Source organism: Mirounga leonina, unplaced genomic scaffold (genome assembly GCF_011800145.1).
Source record: "Mirounga leonina isolate KUSES-001 unplaced genomic scaffold, KU_Mleo_1.0 Mir_96, whole genome shotgun sequence".
In the NCBI taxonomy this organism is placed as follows: Eukaryota; Metazoa; Chordata; class Mammalia; order Carnivora; family Phocidae; genus Mirounga; species Mirounga leonina.
The window spans coordinates 1,628,774-1,649,351 of NW_023270871.1; the positions used below are offsets into that span (position 1 = coordinate 1,628,774).

At 45.4% G+C, this 20,578-nt stretch overlaps 1 protein-coding gene across 1 annotated transcript in view; it reads right to left on the reverse strand.

Annotated features, from left to right (window-relative positions):
- Nucleotides 1-18,833: 18,833 nt before the first annotated feature.
- The window catches only part of LOC118006355 (UDP-glucuronosyltransferase 3A2-like), a 31,104-nt gene continuing 29,359 nt past the window's right edge, over nucleotides 18,834-20,578 (reverse strand). Inside the window, exon 8 of the mRNA XM_034998977.1 lies at nucleotides 18,834-19,774. Within this exon, the coding sequence (XP_034854868.1) occupies nucleotides 19,498-19,774 (277 nt within the window). The 3' untranslated portion in view covers nucleotides 18,834-19,497. The remainder of the gene's footprint in view (nucleotides 19,775-20,578) is intronic.

The following is a 20,578-nucleotide window of genomic DNA, read 5'->3' on the forward strand; positions in this document are numbered from 1 at the left end:
CTGAGAGAATTCACAGCACCTTAGCAGAGCTTGGGCCTCATCACCTGCTTCTGGCTGGGCAAAGGGTCAGCAGCTTCTCCCAGAAGGAAAACACTCTCATCCATTTCCCCGGGAAAAGCCTCGAACCTTCCAGAATTTCCAACTTTTAGCTAGACCAACTATGTGCCTGGTGTATTTCTTGCTTACTTATCTAGTCCTGCGGACATCTGACTTCTCCAGCCTGGAAAACAGTTATAAATAAACAGCCTTTCCCAGATACACTTTCATCTTGCCGAAACCCTCCTCCTGCCATAAAATGAAAAGTCCCACTTCCCTATACTCTCCTTTTTGAGCCACCCTTCTAGGCTTTATTCTTATATTTAGCATTCTACACATTCCCTTTGACACCACATTTAGTATTCTCTTCTTTGGTCTAAACATTAATTTTTATTGTTTCTGTCTTGACTGAGATTCTCCATGCTGGGCCTTCATAATTCCTGCCCATAACTAGCAGGTTTTAACAGGTTAGTGTTCATTGATACCTGGATTCTTAAGACAGAAAATGGTAAATAGACACTATCTCCTGACAAATAGATATAATATCTTTTTTTGTCTACAGTTTGGCTTTTGTGTTTTAAATATTCAGAAATAGGAGAGGATAGGTAAAGGGAAGCTCCCTCCTGAGAGGTCCCTGAGCCAGATACAAACTCTTGCAGTGAACTTGGGTTTTCAGAATGTGCAGGACAGTGGAAAGCTCTCTGGGCTGGGGGCCTGGAGACCCAAGTTCTAGTCCAGACTCCAACCCACTCCCTGTGACATCTGAGTAAGTCTCTGGGCCTCTGGTTTCTCTTCCTCTGTCAAGTGGAAGGACTGGATTAAACGATCTTACACTTCCTCCCTGTTCCAAAAACAACTAATCCTCCTATGAGCTCACTGACCCAGTAAATGAGGGATTCTAGAAATTACTTTTCTTAATGTGAGTTGTGAATGAAGGAGCAAGACAGTTGAGGGGTAGGCAGACACAGCATTCAAATGCAGAAAAGATGGTGTTGGAATGGACCTGCCCTTGGCTCAAGGGCCCCTCCTCCCTGGCCAAGTGCTGGCACTTCTCCTGAGGGCCACACCAGGAGCAGATTCTTTTCAGCGGGGATAACAACCCTCAGATTCATGCTCTCTAAGGCTATTCCTCTCCAATACAAGCTGTGAGTTCTCCCCACAAAGATGTCATTATTTAACTTTAGAGAGAGGGAATCTCAGACTGAAACCTGAGACCAGAATAGATAAGTCAGGGATGCGAATGCTCAACTGCCTCATTTCCTACCGCACCTCCTAAGAGCCAACTTATAGGTTCCCTCCTTCTTGATCTGCATTCTGATTCCCACGACATGAATGCAAGTGGGAGTAATTCTTCTCAGTTCTCTTGGACACCAGGGCAAGAAGGAGGCCTTTGTCTGTTAGGTCCTGGCTGCTTTATTGCACAAGAAGAAACTGCTCTGCCCAAAGCTGGGTGGATCCTCCCTTGCTTCCTCCAGCACCGACCGCACAGGTTTACCAGAATTCCAGATGGCCACCCACCACACTTTTGGAGACCTCCCTCTCTGCTCCTAGTGGGCCTGTACAGACAGTGTTCAAACTCATCCAACAATCTCACCCATGGCCCAAAATCACCTGTCTTCCTGGCAGCATTAGCTTTCTTAAAACCTGCGTTTTCGGGCGCCTGGGTGGCTCAGGTGGTTAAGCGACTGCCTTCGGCTCAGGTCATGATTCCGGAGTCCCTGGATCGAGTCCCGCATCGGGCTCCCTGCTTGGCGGGGAGTCTGCTTCTCCCTTTGACCCTCCCCTCTCTCATGTGCTCTCTCTCATTCTCTCTCTCTCAAATAAATAAATAAATAAATAAATCTTAAAAAAAACCTGCGTTTTCCCGTTACTATTTTGTCACCTGATGTCAAGGTGACAACTCCTGGAGGTTGATCCCAGCTTCCAGCCCTAACGCCACCCCCATGGAAGGCTTCAGCCACAGTCGGAACTCTCTCCAATACAAGCACTTCCTAGCCCTGGCCTTGGGCTGCTAGCGGCGTGGGCCCTGGCCTCACCCCGCCCGCCCTCTCACCACGGGAGCTGGAACGGAAGCAATCAGCAATTGTGTGCCCTCCTCATTCTTAAACCCCCCTCAGGGTCTGCTCCTTCCTGCCCCTCCCCCGCACTCAGCACTACCTGCCCAGTGGTCGTCCCCCGCCATTCACCTCCACATTCTCATGTCCACTGCTTGTCCCCGGCCTTTCACACCCCGCCGTCCCCACTCTGGTTTCCCACACCAGCCTATAGGCAGGCGGGGAACGGAGAGACACACAGGCTAAAAACCAGTAATGGGGAGCCGGTGAAATCCGGCTCCCATGTGTGTCAGACACAGCATGAGAAAGAACCCATGTGGGGCTCTTTTTACACACCTTCAAGATAAAATTAAGAACATCAATCATCAATGTTTATTGTGCCCCCTCTACGTGGTAAGCACGTGCCCCGTCCTCACAAACACCTTAGGAGCGGAATTGACAACAGAAACTCAAACAAATACACGTGCATCATGTTCGCAACAGCATTCCTCACAGTAGCCAAAAGGCAGAAACAACCCAAACGTCCATCCACAGATGAACAGATGGACAGACCGTGGTTCCGTTTGTCCAAGGCCACCAAGTGTTCAGATGCACTACTTCCATGTGGACCCAGGTTTGGGATCATATTAACACTGCGTTATCCTCTACTGTTCCCATGCTCCTGCCTGGTCCTTCTGTGTAATAAGTGTAAACATGACCCATGTGAGAAGAATCGACTCATTCACTAACTCAACAGCTATCTGTTGGGTAGATACTGTTGGTCAGATTCTGCTAGGTGCTAGGAACCCAAAGATGGACTAAGGTCTGTCCCTGTTCCTCAGGAGCCCAGATTTCACTAGCAGGTGGTGGTTCCACAACATTACAAACGTATATTTGTACGGTATATTTTTAAATGACTAATTTCATGTTATGTAAATTCCATCTCAATTTAAGAAAAAAAAAAGCCCTATGGGTAGTTACAGCTATGATTTCTATTTCACAGATAAAGCAACTGGGGCGCCATCGATGTGGCTCCCAGGAATTCACACCCCCCATCAGGACAGTGAGATGGCCAAGCCCCTCCTCCCCCAGCAGACTGGGGAACTAAGGCATGCGCTGGGAAAGCAACTTGCTCCAAAGTCTTCGCTGACACCCAAACGTAGACCTTCTGACGTTCAAGCAGAGCTCTTTGTACTTCACCACGTTTGTGAAATAAGACGAAAGAATCTCAAAGCACAGTTAGATAGGATCCACCCACAGGAGAGCAGGGCAGAGTCCAGGAAAGCATCCTGCGGGTTCTAGCCCCCGTGGCCGACCCTACACAGTGACCACGCACGTGGTGACCTCTGGAGGTGACTTTGGTATATTCAGGAAGAAGAAGTCCATCCTCTCCTGTCATGATTCTTGAAACGCCCATGCTGACCATTCGCTTTCATCACTAGTTACCCAGTTCATGGACAAACAGCTAATATGTTCTGTGTGCTGTTTTCAAGTCACGAGTGTCAGAGAGGAAGGATGACTCTGAGAAGCAAGCCCTTGAATAGCGTAGAATCTTAAATTTGATTTAAGATTAACCACTGAAGTCCCATGTTAAGCAGGACAGGAAACAAAGTTTGGTAAGAACTGGGGGTTTCAAAGAAAGCACGGCAGGGAAGGGTTTGGGTGAAGAAGGGTGACACCCTGGGCTTCTGGAGTGTGCATTAAGTCTCCAGGCACGTGGGCAAGAGTCTGTCCCCAAACGTGAGTCACCGACATCACTGCACGGCATAAAGCGTCCCTTGACTGCAGAAGGCCCTCCCTGAGCCTCTAGGAGCCCGCCCGATGATGACAGCAGAGGCGGTCCAGCCCGGCCAGAGCAGGGTCAGAAAGAGGATGCCCTCCCCAGGCACGTGGCCGCAGCGCCACCTGGTGTTGGCACCGCATCTGCGCACTTCAGCAAATGTTTATTAAGGGCTTAGTTTAGAGCAGGTCACCGGGTTAGACTGGGGAAGAAGGAATAAGAAACACAGTGTTTCCAGAGGAGGTGGGGGGAGAGCAACCCACTACTCAGCCACCGCAAATCAGAAGAGGGTGGCTAACCTGCCTTGGAGCGGGCTCTCTGAAGATTTCTCAGAGGAGGTGATGTCTAAGCTTTAATCCTAAAGGAAAGAGTAGTTATCCAGGCTAGGGTCGTGGGGGACGCAAGAAGGAAGGGCACGGTGCACTTCCCAAGTGCCAAGGCCCAAGCGAAAGAGAAAGTGGTATAATTACGGACATGCAAGCGTTCTGGCAGGATTGCCGCGTGGTGGGCGGGTGGTGAGATGAAGCCGTTGTTGGGATAGGGAGGGAATATGGGAAGGGGAGATCTGGAGAAAGAGGGCACTGGGCAGGTAAGCAGGCATCAGATCACAAGGAACCTGGGACACATGCTGGGCAGTTTGGATCCTGAACTGAGAGCAACAGGGGACCACAAAGGGCTTCAACGAGGGAGTGACAGTTGGCGTTGTCAAAGAGCCCTCTGATTCAGTGTGGACAACGGGCGGGAAGGTGGCCCAGACTGGGGACAGCCAGCCAGGGGCGAGGTCCCGCTGACTGGGTGAGGTATGGGCAGCGGGGACGGAGAAAGGAAACGAGATCTGAATGTGTGGAGGAGAGGGAGGGCTCAGCGGTGGCCACCAGAGCGCTTGCTTACTGCTCCGCGCCCCCGGCCGCCACCCCCGCCGGCTGATGAGGAGGAACGTTCACCGAGCAGCGAGAAGCAGAGGCCTGGAGACGTGGGGCACAGACCGGCTGGAGCCACCAGCAGCAAAGCCAAAGGAGACTTTGCAGCAGGGCTCACCAGGTCTCCTCCGGCGGGAGCGAGTTAAGGCTTCCTCATCCCACCGTCCTGGCGCACAGCTGCCGGCCGCTGCCAAAGCGCTCTGCTTGGATTTCAGAAGAAGCATTGTGAGGCAGGATATGGAAAAGCAAAATTGCATGGAGGTCTGTCTCTTCACGAGTCTCGGTGAAAAGTCTTCTTGGCTGAGTTCAGGGCCAGATTGAAACTCACTGAACTGTGGACGGCTTAAGCCCCAGGTTATGGTCTTCGGTGTCCTCTTGTGGTAATAATCTGAATTACAGCTCGCTCGTGGCCATAAGCTGAGTTAGGTCTCTGTCTTCGTCTCTCTGTCTCTCTCTCATGGGACTACACCCAACAACCTGCACACAGACGCGAATCTTAAAACCCAAGAGACTGCCCCAGGAATCATTTATCCAGACATCCATAAAGAGAAAGCACCAAGATCTTCCACATCCTCTTTGATGCAATAACCCAAGGAGACGTCTCACTCCACCCTCTAAAGCACACTACCCTCTTTGTTTTCCGGGACATTACACTTCTGGTTTTCCTCTTTTACAAAAAGGATGGTTGCGTGAAGATGCAGAGGGAGCCGAAGCAGGTTTAGTCAGGTCAGACAAACTTTAGAGAAGGGGAGAGTTAGCTGTAAGAGTTGGGGTGGGGCACGGAATTAGGGAAACATGGTAGGGGGAGCAGAGGGGAGATGGGTGGTGTGCCGAGGAGGAGGAGGGAAAGCAGGTTGGCCTCGCCTGGCTGGGCAGGGATGTGCACCATGATGATTGGACCTGGTTTTGCCTGGACAGTCCTCTTTGCACCCCACTGCCTGGGGCTCTGAGGCAGGGGGACAGGGTAGAGTGAGGGAACCTCCCCGTGAGGAGGTCACACAAGCCCAGCACTGTGAGAACAGTAACCATCCAGTCTTTCCCAAGACTTCTCCTGCCTCTTAATGCCATCAAGCCCAGGCCATGTAGTGAGTTTTGCCTTAAAAACATTTTTAGACATTTCTGTAACTGTTAAATACCTGCACCATTACACTAACCATTCCAATAGCAAGGGACCCAGAGTTGCTATATAGTAGCTCCGTGTGATTTTAAACATTCTTCTATTTAGAGAAAAGAAAAGAGCAAGGCAATGTCACAAGTAGGTAGCTGCTGCTTAAACTGTAGAGCTTCAAAGTCATTCTTAGGAGATGAAAGGCATACTGGCCTTCTCTCAAGCCAAACCTTTCCCCATCTTCCAGCTCAGGCTTGACCCGGTGCCTAAGGCCATCCCCATGGGGAGGGAGGACAGGCGGGGGTCTCTAGCCTTTCTCTACTTGGGAATGGGATGTAAGACTCAAATTTTGATTTAGACTCAGTGCATCTTTTAATAATTGAAATGCCATCCAGGGGTGGGGTGAGGCATACAACAGATGGTGTTTGAAGGCAATGGTTGGGAAATATTAAGCCATCTCTACTGACTCCATCCAGTCCATTCGATAAACTAGTTACTGCTATGTGATAGATGGCAAAAGCCTGTAGTTCCTCAAGAGTTTCCCTTAGAAAATGCTCCTCTGGAATAAATTAGATCCCAGGGCTCAGAATACCCTAGCAGGTGGCTAGGAGGTGTCCCCTCTGAGACTGAAATGAAAGACTCAGACGATTTGAGGAAAGACATGGTTTCTGCAGTAGAGTCCGGGAACCCGCACCCCCAGCCCCAGTATAATCACAGGTGTGGGTCAGTGTTTTGACATCCTGGGGATCCTTCGTTGAACCCATCTGAGCTCAATTCAGCTAACCAGACCCTTAGCATCTCTAGCTACTAATAAGGGACCGTGCTAATTCTTCAGACAGTATTATAGAGCTGTGCTTCCACTGATTTCACCCACCCTGCCCTCCCTCCCCGTCCCAGGGGATATTTGACAATGTTTGGAGACATGTTTGGTTGCCACAACAGGGGTCTGGGGTCCTACTGGCATCTAGCGAGTAGAAGCCAGAGATGCTGCTAAACATCCTACAATGCACAGGACAGCCCTTGACAATCAAGAACCCTCCAGTCCAGAATGCCTGACGTTGAGTAGCCCTGCTGGAGAGAAAGAACTGGGAGCATCAGGGACAATGAGAGCATTAGAGGTGTTGTTGAAAAATAAATGTCCATGCCCCACCCCAAGCACAGTAAGTTAGAATCTCTAGGTGTGAGTGCAGGGATGGGCACGGGGCTCAACAGGGGGCTCAAATTCACGGCCCTGCAATCAAGACCCTGAGCTGAGATCGAGAGTCAGACGCTTAGCTAACTGAGCCACCCAGACGCCCTTCAGAGGGTTTTAATGTGCGCCAGAGTTTGAGAATAGAAGCAACAGGAGTTACAAGGTCCCTCTAGTGGCAGGAGTGAGACCTTGAGGGGAGGGGCTAGAGGAAAGACTGTAACATAACCCAGGATAAACAAACTGAGGGTTCTAGAGGGGAGGGGGGTGGGGGGATGGGTTAGCCTGGTGATGGGTATTAAAGGGGGCACGTACCGCATGGAGCACTGGGTGTTATACGCAAACAATGAATCATGGAACACTACATCAAAAACTAACGATGTAATGTATGGTGATTAACGTAACATAATAAAATTAAATTTAAAAAAATTCAGGCATGAAAAGAAGTGGTAGTAACCGCAATTCTAACGGCTCCAGGGCCACGGCCGTGGCTCAATGCTTTACACGCACGAGCACATGGCCTCAGGTGGCAGGTTCTATCAAATATTGCCGCCCTGTTCCAGGAAGTCGGCACTGACCCAGAGAACCCGGCTCACTGGCCTGAGAAAGTGCCAGAGGCGGTGACAGTTAGCTCTGACACCTGACTGTGCTCTGCCTATGTCCCCACGTTCAACAGCGACGTCACGGTGCTCATACACTGCTTTGGGAATTCAGCGAAGGTCCATGAAATGAGAAGGAATGCAAAAGCTTCAAGGAAGTGACTGCCTCGGAGGGCTGAAGGCTTTCACAGCAGGGGAGGGAAGGGGGGAGCAGAGCAGAGCAAAGCCAGGCCACAGGAGGGTCCTAAACGCGCACCCTCTCCCTCCGGCCTCAGGGTCCTTGCTCAGTTAGTAGAGTGATGTACAAGGTGTTGGGTTTTCGTTTGTTTGTTTTCTGAAATCTAAATTCAAAGCTACTGTGCTGATTATCTTCCATTATATTTACTCTTTTCCCACAAATTATTTTTAAAATTCTTCCACAGCATATGAATAGAAGAAACAGCTGGGTTTTGTTTGGATTGCTAACTTCCACGTCGATCTAAAGTATGACGGTGTGTAATCCATACTTTAACATGAGCACACTGGAAATGAGATATCACTGAAGTCTGGCATCTTATTGGGTTCCCTCTGTGCCGAAATACATTTTCTCAAGATGTGTAAAATTCATGCTTTAGCTGTTGTCCACAGGCACGTTTCTCTAGAGCCCATGTCTGCTCAATCATAGTCTTTTATTCTTTCTGCTGATCTTTGGGATGTGATTTAAGTCCTCGTGTTACTGTTTATGATATGGCATGATTCGAGAATAATGTTTTATAAATATCAGTATTGTAAAGTGCCTACTTCACACATCTGCTTGAAATTTCATTTTATTAATTCAACCAGGGCTGGGATTCAGGCTCAGTAAGGTAGGTGGCTAGGGTGCAATGTTTAAGGAGGCCCTCAATCTCAGGACTGTGCAAATGTCAACCTTGCACTTGCCCAAGCCTAAGAGTCAGTGCCTCCTTAAATATTGTGCCCTAGGTGCTACTTTGCCTCACCCTAGTCCTGGTCCTGAAGTCAATGTATGTTTATTGAACACCTGTTATGTGCCACACAGTAGTAACGAATGAGACAGCCAAGGTCCCTTCCAGGAGTTTGCATTCCTCAGAATAGTTTTAACTTTGTTGAATTTGAACTACATCCAAACATTGCAATTGGTTTATTCTAAGGTCGTTCCACTCTCCTGTGACTGCTGCATTCCTCTTTCAGTTGGGTGGCCACGTGAATGAGTTCTGGCCAGAGACTCAACTAAAAGTACTGAGGATTCTGGGAGAACTCTTCCATCTTGTTTGCCTCTTCCTGCCTTGAACAAGAATGCAATGTCCGGAGACATGGCAGCCTTTGTGCAGTCATGAGGAAAAAACCAAGGGAATCACAGAGGATACCAACTTGTAGCCCTAATATCACTGTGCTGCTGAACCAAGTCAGCAACTGCCTAATTCCACACTCCTGTCATGAGGAACCTATTTGCTTAATACACTGTTGGTCAGGTTCTCTGTTACAGCCCAAAGTATTTCTAACTGATAGGATTTGCAAGAAGCTCCCCCTGAGAAGTGGGAAGGGAAATAATGTAACTCCATTATAATCTGTTCTCTCCGTAGAATTTTATCAGCATTTAGCAACCTCTGCAGCATTTTTGGCTACAAAGAGAGTGAGAAATACTGTTTAGCCTTCTATTCAAGGACCCATATAACTAACACAATGTGATACCAGGTTTACTAAAGCACAGAGGCCCCAGGGTTATGAGATCCTTATAATGAGCATCCCCTGGGAATCTCTGGAGGCAGGAGGCAACGTAATAACACTCTCCTTGCTGTCTCCTTCTCCATCTTGCTCTGCCTTGAGTCTCTGGGGTTTTTACCAGGAAATTGCTTGCAATCTATTCTGGTCAGGCATCATGATACATGAAAGATCTTAAAGAAGCAGAGTAAGAAAAGATCTAAGCTACACAAAAGTAAGCAAAGATTTGGCTGGATTTATGTACAAAATGCAAAAAAATAATAATAATAAGACAAAAGAAAAATGAAACTTTTGTTCCAAACTCCCTGGTTTTAGTGACCAGGCAATGTTCCAATATCCCACTTTTCAGGTACTGTGAGACCTTGGCCTCAGTGATTTCAAACCCACTGTGAAGATAAACCCCAACTGTGTATCTTCTACTGCTTTTAGATGGGAGTAAAGGTCTGACTACCATTTGTATTTTTGCAACATTGGAAACAAAATAACTTACTTAGTAGCTATTTTATAGTCACTTATAATGCTTCCTTTGGAGTCATTTGTCTATATAGTGTTTATTTTATTGCCACTTAGAAATCCAGCCAATTATTTGCATCTTGCAGGCTCTTAACCCATACTTCCAGAAAACCAACAAGTGTTGATGGATAGAAATCCAATATCAGAGTGACAGCATCAGTGTAGACTGGCATATCAGACAGGAATTGTGTCCAGCTACTCATAACAGAAACAGGTAATTTTCTCTGAAAATGATAGAGGTTTGTTTTCCTCTCACGTAAAGAAGTCCATGCCCCAAGAAAGTATGATCTTTCTACCTAACTGTTGTTTTTAGCCTCAAGGTTGCCTCCAGTTACAAAAGAACCATAGCTGTTCCCACCATTGCATCCACACCCCAGGCAGCAGAGAACAGTGAGGACCAGAAGAGTGTACTTGGTGGCTGAGTCATCCCTCCTTAATGGCTCCCACAGGACTCCGCCCAACTCCTTCCACTGAAATCCCATTGGCCAGTCCCATAAAGGAAGCTGGTGCTATGGTCTAAATGTTCATACCCTTCCAAAATTCATAAGTTGAAGTCCTAACTCCCAGTATTAGGAGGTGGGGACTTTGGGAGGGATTTACATCATGAGGGTAGCACCTCCATGAACGGAATTAGTGCCTCATAAGGGAGGCTCTGGAGAAATCCCGTGCCCCTTCTACCACCTGAACAGCAGAGTGAAGGTGATGGCTCTAGACCAGGTAGACGGCCCAACCAGGCTGGTGTCTTGGTCTTGGATTCCCAGCCCGCAGAATTATGAGAAATACACTTTTGTTCTTATAAGCTAACCAGTCTAGAGCAGCCCGAACAGATAAAGACAGCTGAGAAACCTAATTTTGGGCTGGGTACTTTGCCATCCTTCAGGTTGTGTTTATAAAGAAGAGGAAACTGGCAACTGGCACTTTCTGCCACAATTGGCACAAGAAATAGAGTCCTTCTAGAAAGTGTGTGAGCACATCCAGATCAGTTTATTCCACGACATCATGCAAAGCAACCAGATCACCCTGACGGAGGAGACTGAGGTGAATCCTGGAATCAGAAGTTAGCACATTGATGATTTCGGGGCTCTCAACCTCTGTTCCCCCAAAGAAACTAAGATCCGCTTTTCTCTGGGTAGTTATCAAGAAGACCCTGAGTTTAAGCCAACATAACCTAAAATGATCTAGACCTGGTGACATCAAACCACAGCCCATGGGCCAAATTTGCCCCTCCACCTAGTTTTGTAAATAAAGTTTTATTGGAAAACAGCCACGCACATTTGTTTATGTGTTACCTGTGGCTGCTTTCATGCTACGACAGCAAAGTTCAATAGTTGCCGCAGAGACCTCTGGCCCACAAAGCCCGAAATATCAGTTTGACATTGATTACATTGCTCTTTCAATCTTCTCGACCTATGCCACTCTCTTCGAAACCTTGTCTTGAAAATCACAGTAAAATGGAGATGAACTCACTCACATCACCTGCTCCAAGTCTATAAAGGTACAGACTTTGTCCTCCCTCCCCCGAAGGAAGTGAGAATTGCCTCCCATATAAGGATAATCTCCACCTACAACACAAATTCCAACCCCTCTTCAACCCTCAGCCATCAGTTATGCCCCTTTCCTCCCCTCCACCAGCTCCTCTTTTTAGTTCATGAATCTGCAGTGGTCCCTCCATCCTAGACTGCCTCTAGCTCTCTCCCTTCAAAGCCCACCTATCTGAAGGAGTCTTGCATTTCTCCACTTTCTCACGTCCCATTCATACTTCAGTCCACTGCAGTCTGCTCTCCACTGTCCCTCCATTGAGCATTCTCTCAGAAGCACTGCCAACCTGATTGACAACTTCAACTGTCACTTCTAGTTTCTATTTCACTTTGCCCAGCAGTTGACTCTATTGATCATTCTTCCTTCTTGAAACTTCTCTCTCAATGTCTATGAATCTACTTTCCTCTGTCTCCCTTCCTCTCAGGTCTGACCTACTTTGCCTCTCCCTTGTCCTCTGCCTGCTTTTTAAAATGCTACTGTTTCCCAGGATTTGACTACTTATCCTCATCATGCTCTCATGCCATCCCATGGCCATTTTAGCCACATCCACTGACAGAATGATGACTCCCAAATCTTTAACTCATGCACTGTCCTAGCTTCAGAGTCAGATTTCAAATTTCCCACAAAATGTGTGCACTTCAATGACCTACAGACAACTCAAGTTTAATGTTCCAGAACCAAGTTCATTATTTTTTCCTCTTACTCCTTGCCTCAGGAAATCATACCACCATTTCCCCAGGTCATTACCTTTGACTCCTCCTCACACTCTACATGGAATCAGCAGCCAAGTCCTGTAGAATTTCACCATCTTGACACCCCTTGCTTCTCTGTTCCTTCCCTCACCTCCATTGCCATGGATACCACCTTAGTCCAAGACCTGGTCACCTCCCATTTCCACTATTGCAGTTACCTCTTAGCTGATTCCTTGTCTCTAATCTTCCTCCCCTCCAACCATCCTCCAGATGACTGTCAAAGCAATCTTTAAAAATTGGAAATCTGAACTTCATACTCTAAAAAACGCTTTGGTGGCTCCCCACTGTGTGCAGGTAAACAGAAAATATCTTAGCATTTGAGGTATATTCTGGCCCTGCCTGTCTCTCCAGCCTTGTTTCTAATATTTCTCCACCCCTTTAAAATCTATTCTGCATTTATACCCACTCACATTCCCCAAACACCCTATGGTTTTCTGTCCCTGTGCCTTTATACATGCCATCCCACATTAAGGAATACCTTCCCTCACTTGTTGGACTAGAGAAGTCCTGTTCTTCCTTGTATAGTCACTATGGTGAAGCCTCACATAACTACTCTTGCCAGAGTGAAACAGCTTGCATCTTTCTTTGTATAATCTGTGCAAAACCCAAACAGTGTCCATGTTGAATCCTGATGCAACTCTTCGCTTTCAGAACTGCCTCTCCTACTAGACTGTGAGGTTCTTAAGGGCAAAGGCTGTAAACTTTGTGTCTCCCATCATATCATCAGCACTTAGCAGGATGCTACTAGATTGCTATTGGAATTGATCATTGCTATTGTTATTAGATCACTGTTATTTGAATATAAATAGAAATTAATGTCCACAATTTAAACCTCAATATTTAAGATGCACAGTTACAAAATAAAGACATTTCTGTAGTAATAAGATTTTGGTTAAAAAAAGAAAAATAAGAGCTCTAAAAACAGGAAACAATTTCATCTACTTAGTATGATTTAACTGCACCCCAGACTAAAGGCAAGATAAACTGTATTGCTATTTAATAAGGTCCTTTTCAATTTTGTGATCAGTCAAATCAACTCCACAATTTTTAGCAAGCTCTGTCCAGCCCACTTTAATACGAATTCTGTTTTTGTTTTCATTTTTTTAATCTAAGTGGTTAGTTCAGCAGGGTATGGCAGAAATACCACATCTTCCAATGTCGGAAAAACCAAGGTCTGAATCAAAGCTCAGTCTCTTAATTGTATTATGACTTGGAGATATTTCATCTTCTTGAAGTTCAGTTTTTTCACTGGTCATACAAGCTAGTGGAAGCAATTCACCCAAACACTTCCCACCTCGGTACCCTGTGCATAGTGACTGCTCAGTGATGTTTATTTCCTTCACCTTTACAGACTAAAATTGATTTCTATACCTTTTTATCTGAGCATTTCTTCACAAAGATGGCAAATCCTCTCCCAGAACCATGCTATTTCCTCCTTAGACTGACAACCAAGAACTCTCATCAACTGCTGGTTTTCTCTTTAGAGAGTAACACCTTCCAGTCTTCTTTCTCTTTCTTTCTTTGTTTAGCTAAAACTAAACAAAGTGGTCAAGTCAGTATAATAGATCAAAAACATTGATTTACCTTAAATGCTAACCTGCTGCCACCAGTTGCTGGGAACTGAAACTACGGACGCTCTCCCCAGGTGTGTGTCTGGGAGGGCTCAGCCCCTACGATCCCCCTTGGCCTCCTCCCAGTCACCTTCCCCCGCAGTGTTGCTGGCCGCCCTCTTGGCGCTGATTGCACAGCTTGGACTCACTGAAGCAGAGTCACAGCCTGATTGGCTCAGTTCACTGTCAATCCCTACCCTGGCCCTGCCTTTTCTCAAGTTTACACTTTTGTTGCCTAGGAAATGCGGTGGCTGTGAAAGCCCAAGCAGCTTCCCAGGGAAGGAAGCCAGCAGGAAGAGTAGCTGGCAATTGTTTGGTTTCAAGGACATCAAAACTTGCCTCTTGGTTGTATAAAATAATGTTCAGCAAAAAAATAAATAAATAAATTTAAAAATAATAATAATAATAATAATAATGTTCAGCAAATTGCCTTACTCTGTTAGGCAACCCCTTCCTGCCCTTCTGTTGTCTCCAGATGGCATTCTGCTAGGATGTCTCATTATCTCTCGGGTGAGACTTAAAACCTCAACACACAGGAGATGCCACGTGTAATTCTAAGTGATTCAAAGCCCTCTCTCCTTCTCCACAAGCTCACACTGACAGGATGCCATTCCGTACAGTTTCCACCCTTGGTGTCCTCTTTTCTTCTTTCTTCTCCTCCCGCTTCTCATTTCTCTTTTTACACTTGTTCCTTAGCAATGAATTTGCCAGATTAGAAGCAGTCTAGTGTCCTGTTTAGAAAACAGTGCCTAACTCACACTCTCCTTCATTCTTGTACCCATGACATCCACCCAACCTCATCATTTCCACCCTTTCTCTCACTTCTGTCATGAAGTAGTCCAAAAAAACTGGGACTCTAATGATGAAGACTGGAGTTCCACATTCTCTTCTGCATTGTACGTTATATGGATTCTCAGATGAGTGTGATCATTGATTTCTATAATCTCTACAGAGGACATTGTATTTGTCTTGTTCACTTCTCACCCTCGCACTGGAGATCAAAGAGGTATACTCTCTGTGGATTTTAATGAAGATTTGCCTTGGTTGAAGGAATTTCCATCGGAGTGTGACTTGAGGAACAAGAAGGGGCCACTTGCAAAATAAGTCCTTTGTCTCTCTTTTAGGATAAATGCTGTTTTCAGAAGGCCCCTCTCTATGGTACATGACACCCACCAAGCAGTAAAAAACTATTGACACTGACAAGGTACTTGATGTGCGACCCACTTCCACTTCAGGATAGCTCTGAGTGCCTTCCCCACACACCGTTAGCTTTTCATCCAAAAACATGCCTCCTTACTGCAGCTGACCTCAAGGTACTAAGCTGTATCATTCCATTTTCACTAAGTGAAATTACTAAACTAAACTAACCACTGAGACAAGATGCACTGCGAATATCAGATAGTCTACCTTTCAATTAATTAATCGGTAAGACTGCAGGAAGCCACGTGAGAGGGCCAGCATACTCCGGATCATCTTTGCATCTTCTACAGCCCACAGCACGATGCCTTGTACAAACAGGGAATCAGTCAATGTTGGCTGAGTCAAATTGTTGAACTGGGTAAAATGTACTCATATTAAAGACATTCAAAATATGAAATCTAGAAATTGTTCCTTGGACTAAGTAGAAGTTTGCTTAAACAAGTGGGTGGCTCAGTCGTTAAGCATCTGCCTTCGGCTCAGGTCATGATCCCAGGGTGCTGGGATCGAGCCCTGCATCGGGCTCCCTGCTCAGCGGGAAGCCTGCTTCTCCCTCTCCCACTCCCCCTGCTTATGTTCCCTCTCTCACTGTGTCTCTGTCAAATAAATAAATAAAATCTTTAAAAAAACAAACAAACAAGTATTCCATTTACCTCCTTTTTCAAGGATAATTGGTTGACATTTAAACAAATAACCATCTCACAGTAGCCTGCAATTAGGATGTGATAAACCAAACAACAGAAGATTGACATGGGGGGAAAGCACATCCATAAGAGCATTTACTGTAGGAACCAATACGTGATCGTAGTTGGTGCTAATGTAGAAACAGATAAGCAGAAGAATCATTACATAATGAAGGAAAACATAAATGACAAGTTGAACTTCATTTCAGAATCTTAAAATGTACCTCCAAATACATGTATTTTATATGTAGATACTTACTTACTGTGTGTCATATTTCCTGCCATTTAAAGATCAACAAATTAAATAGTTTGCCTGTGTTTATCATTTCTCAAATGTGTTATTTTAGGTTATAATTCTGGAACCATGCCAGGTCCCACGCATAAAATAAACTTGGATTAAGTCTGATATATGAACCTGATCCCTTAGTCTGTTTACCATCAGTCCTCTGATTCTTCAAGAAGTACCTCCAATTCTTATACACACTACTTCTTCTCTCTTCAAAACTATGCTAGCTCTACTACTTTAGAAATTATTAAAATGTATCTGTATTTCTAGTTATATTCAAATATAACAATAATTCATGAATACTACATTTTAAGGGACTCAACAGAGTGACACTGAAAAACACATCTCACACATAGAGATTTTCAAATCAATTTTAAAGTGTAATTTGTATACAACAAGCTGCATCCATTATATGGATATCATACAAATGTTACTCCATTCACCTACTGATGAGCGTGTATTTTTTCTTAGTCTGGGGTTATTATAAATAAAGCTGCTATGAACATTTGTGTACAGATTTCCAAGTGGACATAGGCTTTTATTAACTTGAGTAAATATCTAGAAGTGGAATGGCTGGGTCATGTGGCAAGTGTGTGCTGAACTGGGAAACTACAGAGCGATTTTCCTGCGTGGCTGCACCATTTTCATGCCCGACTCAGCAATGGAAAGGGTGTGAGTCCCAGTAGCTCCGTCTTCCTGCTAACTATTCATATGATCAGTCTTTTACATTTTAGTCATTCTAGTAGGTGTGCTATGATACTCTGGTTTTATTTTTCATTTCTCTAATGACTAATGTGTCAAATAATTTTTCTTTTTTTTTTATTTATTTTAATTTTATTGTGTTATGTTAGTCACCATACAGTACATCAGTAGTTTTTGACGTAGTGTTCCATGATTCATTGTAATTTTTCATGTGATTATTGGCCCTTTGCACATCTTCTTTTGAGAAGTGTCTGCTCAAACCTTTTTGTTCATTTTTATATTGGTTGTAAGATTTGTTTAGATATTCTAAATACAAGTTCTTTGTCTGAGAAATGTGCTGCAATATTTTCTCCCAGTTGATAGCTGCTATTTTTGTCTTCTTATGCATGTCTTTAGAAGAGTGAAACTTTTTCATTTTGATAAAATCCAATTTATCAAATGTCTTTCTTTTATGATTTGAGCTTGTGTGATCTGAACAATAAATCTGTACTACCGTACGAGTATACTGACTTTCCTTTAGAATGTTCATAGTCAGTGTTCTCATTTAGGGTGATGATACACTTTGAGTTCATTTTTCTGTATGGTATGCACTAACAGTCAATGTCTTTTTGTGTATGTTATTAAAGAAAAAGATCAAAGGCCATTCAGATATCAGTTGTTCCTGTACAATTTGCTGAAGAGATTTTTCTTCTCCCAATGACTTGTCTGTGTACCTTCTTCATGAATCAACTGAAGACGTCCTTGTGAGTCTATTTCAGAGTTTTCAAGATACACTTGGGAGTGGTAGCCAGAAACAAACCACAGAGGGCTTGTATTCCATGCAGTGAGAGCCAACAAAGGATCGGAACCAGGGAATGATGAGATCAGATGTCCATACCATCAAGGCCATGTTGACAGTCTGCCCAGTGGAGGAGGTTTCAATGGAATGGGCTGGAGGCATCATCTCCGCTCACTGGCTGCCTTGGATCAGATTCCCCGGATGGAGGTGGAGCCCAGGGAAGCAGCAGGCACAGAGTTGGCCCCCCTAGTTATAACTGTTCAGGGAGGATGACATGGTGGGAGTGGGAATAAGAGTCGTCAGCTGGAAGCCCCATCCCTTGATCCCTTTGTTGGTTATGAGGGGAAAAAATTTTGGCTATTTATTCTAATGACAACACAGAGAAAGCTTCAGGTCTGCCTTTCAAGGAACTATTACCAGAGACCAATTTCAAAGATTTCATAAGAATTGCAGAAATAAGACCTTGAATTACACACACACACACACACACACGTGTGTCCTCATGGGACATGCTTGTGTCTCTAGGTGACACTGAAGCAAGAGAACTCACAGAACTCAGTAGACACCTGGCACCAGCTCTGCATTCTACCCAGAAAATCTTATCCTGACATGGGCAAGGGTGGACCTCTTTCCACTTCTGCAGGGAGTATTCTGTAGTAGCATCCTCCATTTGAATTATTTCAACATGTGGTCACAACTTCGAATTGAGCAATCAAAAACTGTGGTGTCTGGGGCCATTCCATATATCTACTGTTTTCTTCACTATGTTTCATATACAAGATACTGTACATTTGAAACATTTAAGGATACATTGAATTCCACATGAAAACACAAAATCAAATATGATGGCACAATCATAGGAAGGTAAAATATATTAGACAAGGAACCTACCAGAGAGGGAGCCTGGTGTCTAGTAAAGGAGATAGAAAAGTCCAAAAAAAAGTGGGGGGGCGGGGGCTACACCAGCCTTTTTCAGAGAATCAAATGCCAAACATATAAAAACCCTGGTGGTTAAGGCACATGTTTTTGGGTGTATTTTGTGAGGAACAGAATGTAATTCCTATACATAGAGGAATATTCTGTGCCATATTTGGGGAGCAGACGGATGCTTCCTAAATCAATAAAGTCCTGGGAACTGTTGTTATCACAGGACCTGAGTTTCCAGAGCTTCATAGGGAGGTCCGGGATCTTCAAGTGAGGTTCTCATAACTATATCTTAAGAGGGGCAATCTTGAGAAGGGAACTGTGAGAAGTGAAAACCACAGCATTAGCTGTGACCCAAAGGCAGGCTCCATGTCTGACCAGCAAAGGAGGTATTCTACACAGGAGGGGATTCAGCACAGAAACCACAGGTGGAGTCCTGGGAGGGTCATCCCTGCCTAGCTGCAGGGTGGAGACCAGACCTCCTGAGCTTGGAGGTGAGGTGAAAAAGAGATGCAAGAGGAAAACCCAACATGGAAGTACTGGCCAATATCTTATGTCATATCATGAAATGTGAGAAGGGGCAGAGAGACTGAGAGATGTCAGACACCGAGGATGAAGTAAGCATGGCCCTGTGTCTAGAGACAGAGTAGGGAGGATGGTGGGGCTGTCTGCTGAAGGTTTGGGTCTGAGTGAGGAGACCCCTGAACAGAGGCAAGTCAAGAAGCCGAGATCAAATTCATAGACACAGAAGCAGAACTGGGGTTCCCAGGGTGTGGGGCTGGTGGTGGGAGCAGGCATATGAGGAATTGCTGTTTGATCAGAGTGGAGTTTGAGTTTGGGAAGATGAAAACTGTTCTGGAATGGGTGGTGGTGATATTTCCATAATAATGTCCGTGTGCTCAATGCCACTGACTGTATGATTACTGGCTAAATAGTAAGCTTTATAAAATATATATTTTACCACAATTTGAAAAAATAATCCCAAGATTACTTCATAACAATTTCCAGAGGCAGAAACAGTGAGGAGATGTTTCTGCACCACCGTCAAGTACCACCAGGGGTGTCCTGCGCTGGGGAAAGCCTTCTACAACCAGTGGCTCCCCAAACACCCATCATGGATGCACCTCCATCAGGCCTTCTTCAGCTTCCTGGCCCCACACAGCCACCTGGCCACCACGCCCAGCAGCTTCCCACAGAGCCACAGGGTGCCCAGGGTGACCAGCAGCAGGAACAAGAAGACGTCCAGCAGGTACTGCTCATGCCATGGCTGCTGCAGGCCGTGGGGCTTGAGGTGTGCCGCACCCCCTGTCTGGAGGATGTGGTCGATCCAGCCCACCAGCCTCTGAGCAGGGGTCAGGGGGTGGGAGCACCTGATGATGCTGGCGGCCACTGCTGCTGACTTGTACCTGTTGGCAGAGACAGAGGCAGGGTGTTACTCATGTGCTCTCAGAAGTCTTAGAGACCTCGTATCACACATGCGCACACACACACACACACACTTTCATCCATATGCACAAAAGGCTCAGTTTCAAGAAAAGTGGTTAGCTTGGCCTTGTCACAGACTAGCTGGGTCCCATTGAAAAGTTCTAACTGGTCTTTCCATGCAAAGATCCATGCCTAGGGCTAAAAGTGTTAAATTATAAAAAGGTGACTAAGCTGTAAGGACAAGTCTTTACCCAAGGACACTTATGGTACAATAAAGGAAAAAGTGTATAGGAATATATGTGATGTAACATACATCCAATTCAAGGTAAATGTCCTTGAGACCCTAATAAGATATTCAGTCCATCATGATTATCTCATCATTGTGCTGGATGGCAATTTACATAAGAGAACACGAGCCCTTTTACTGACTCACTTAACAGAAATTCATCCCAACTTACTTTTGTGGCAGGCCCTGTACTAGTCCCTGAGAACACAGGGGAAAACAAGAGACACACTGGGCTGTCCAAGGGAGCTGACTCTCTACTTTCTGGGGGACAACCAATAAATTTAAAAAGAAAGAAATGGGGTAGTTAATGATCCTGAGAAGTGTTAAGAAGGAAAAATGAATTATGATTGAAGAGGGTGGGAGAGGGGAACACATTTAAAACCGTCACACAAAGACGTCCTGCCTCTCTGAGGGGAGGATATTGGAGATGAGTCCAACTGTATGAAGGAGCTAAGTCTGTGAAGAGAAGGGAAGGATATCTTAGGAAGCAGCACTGATA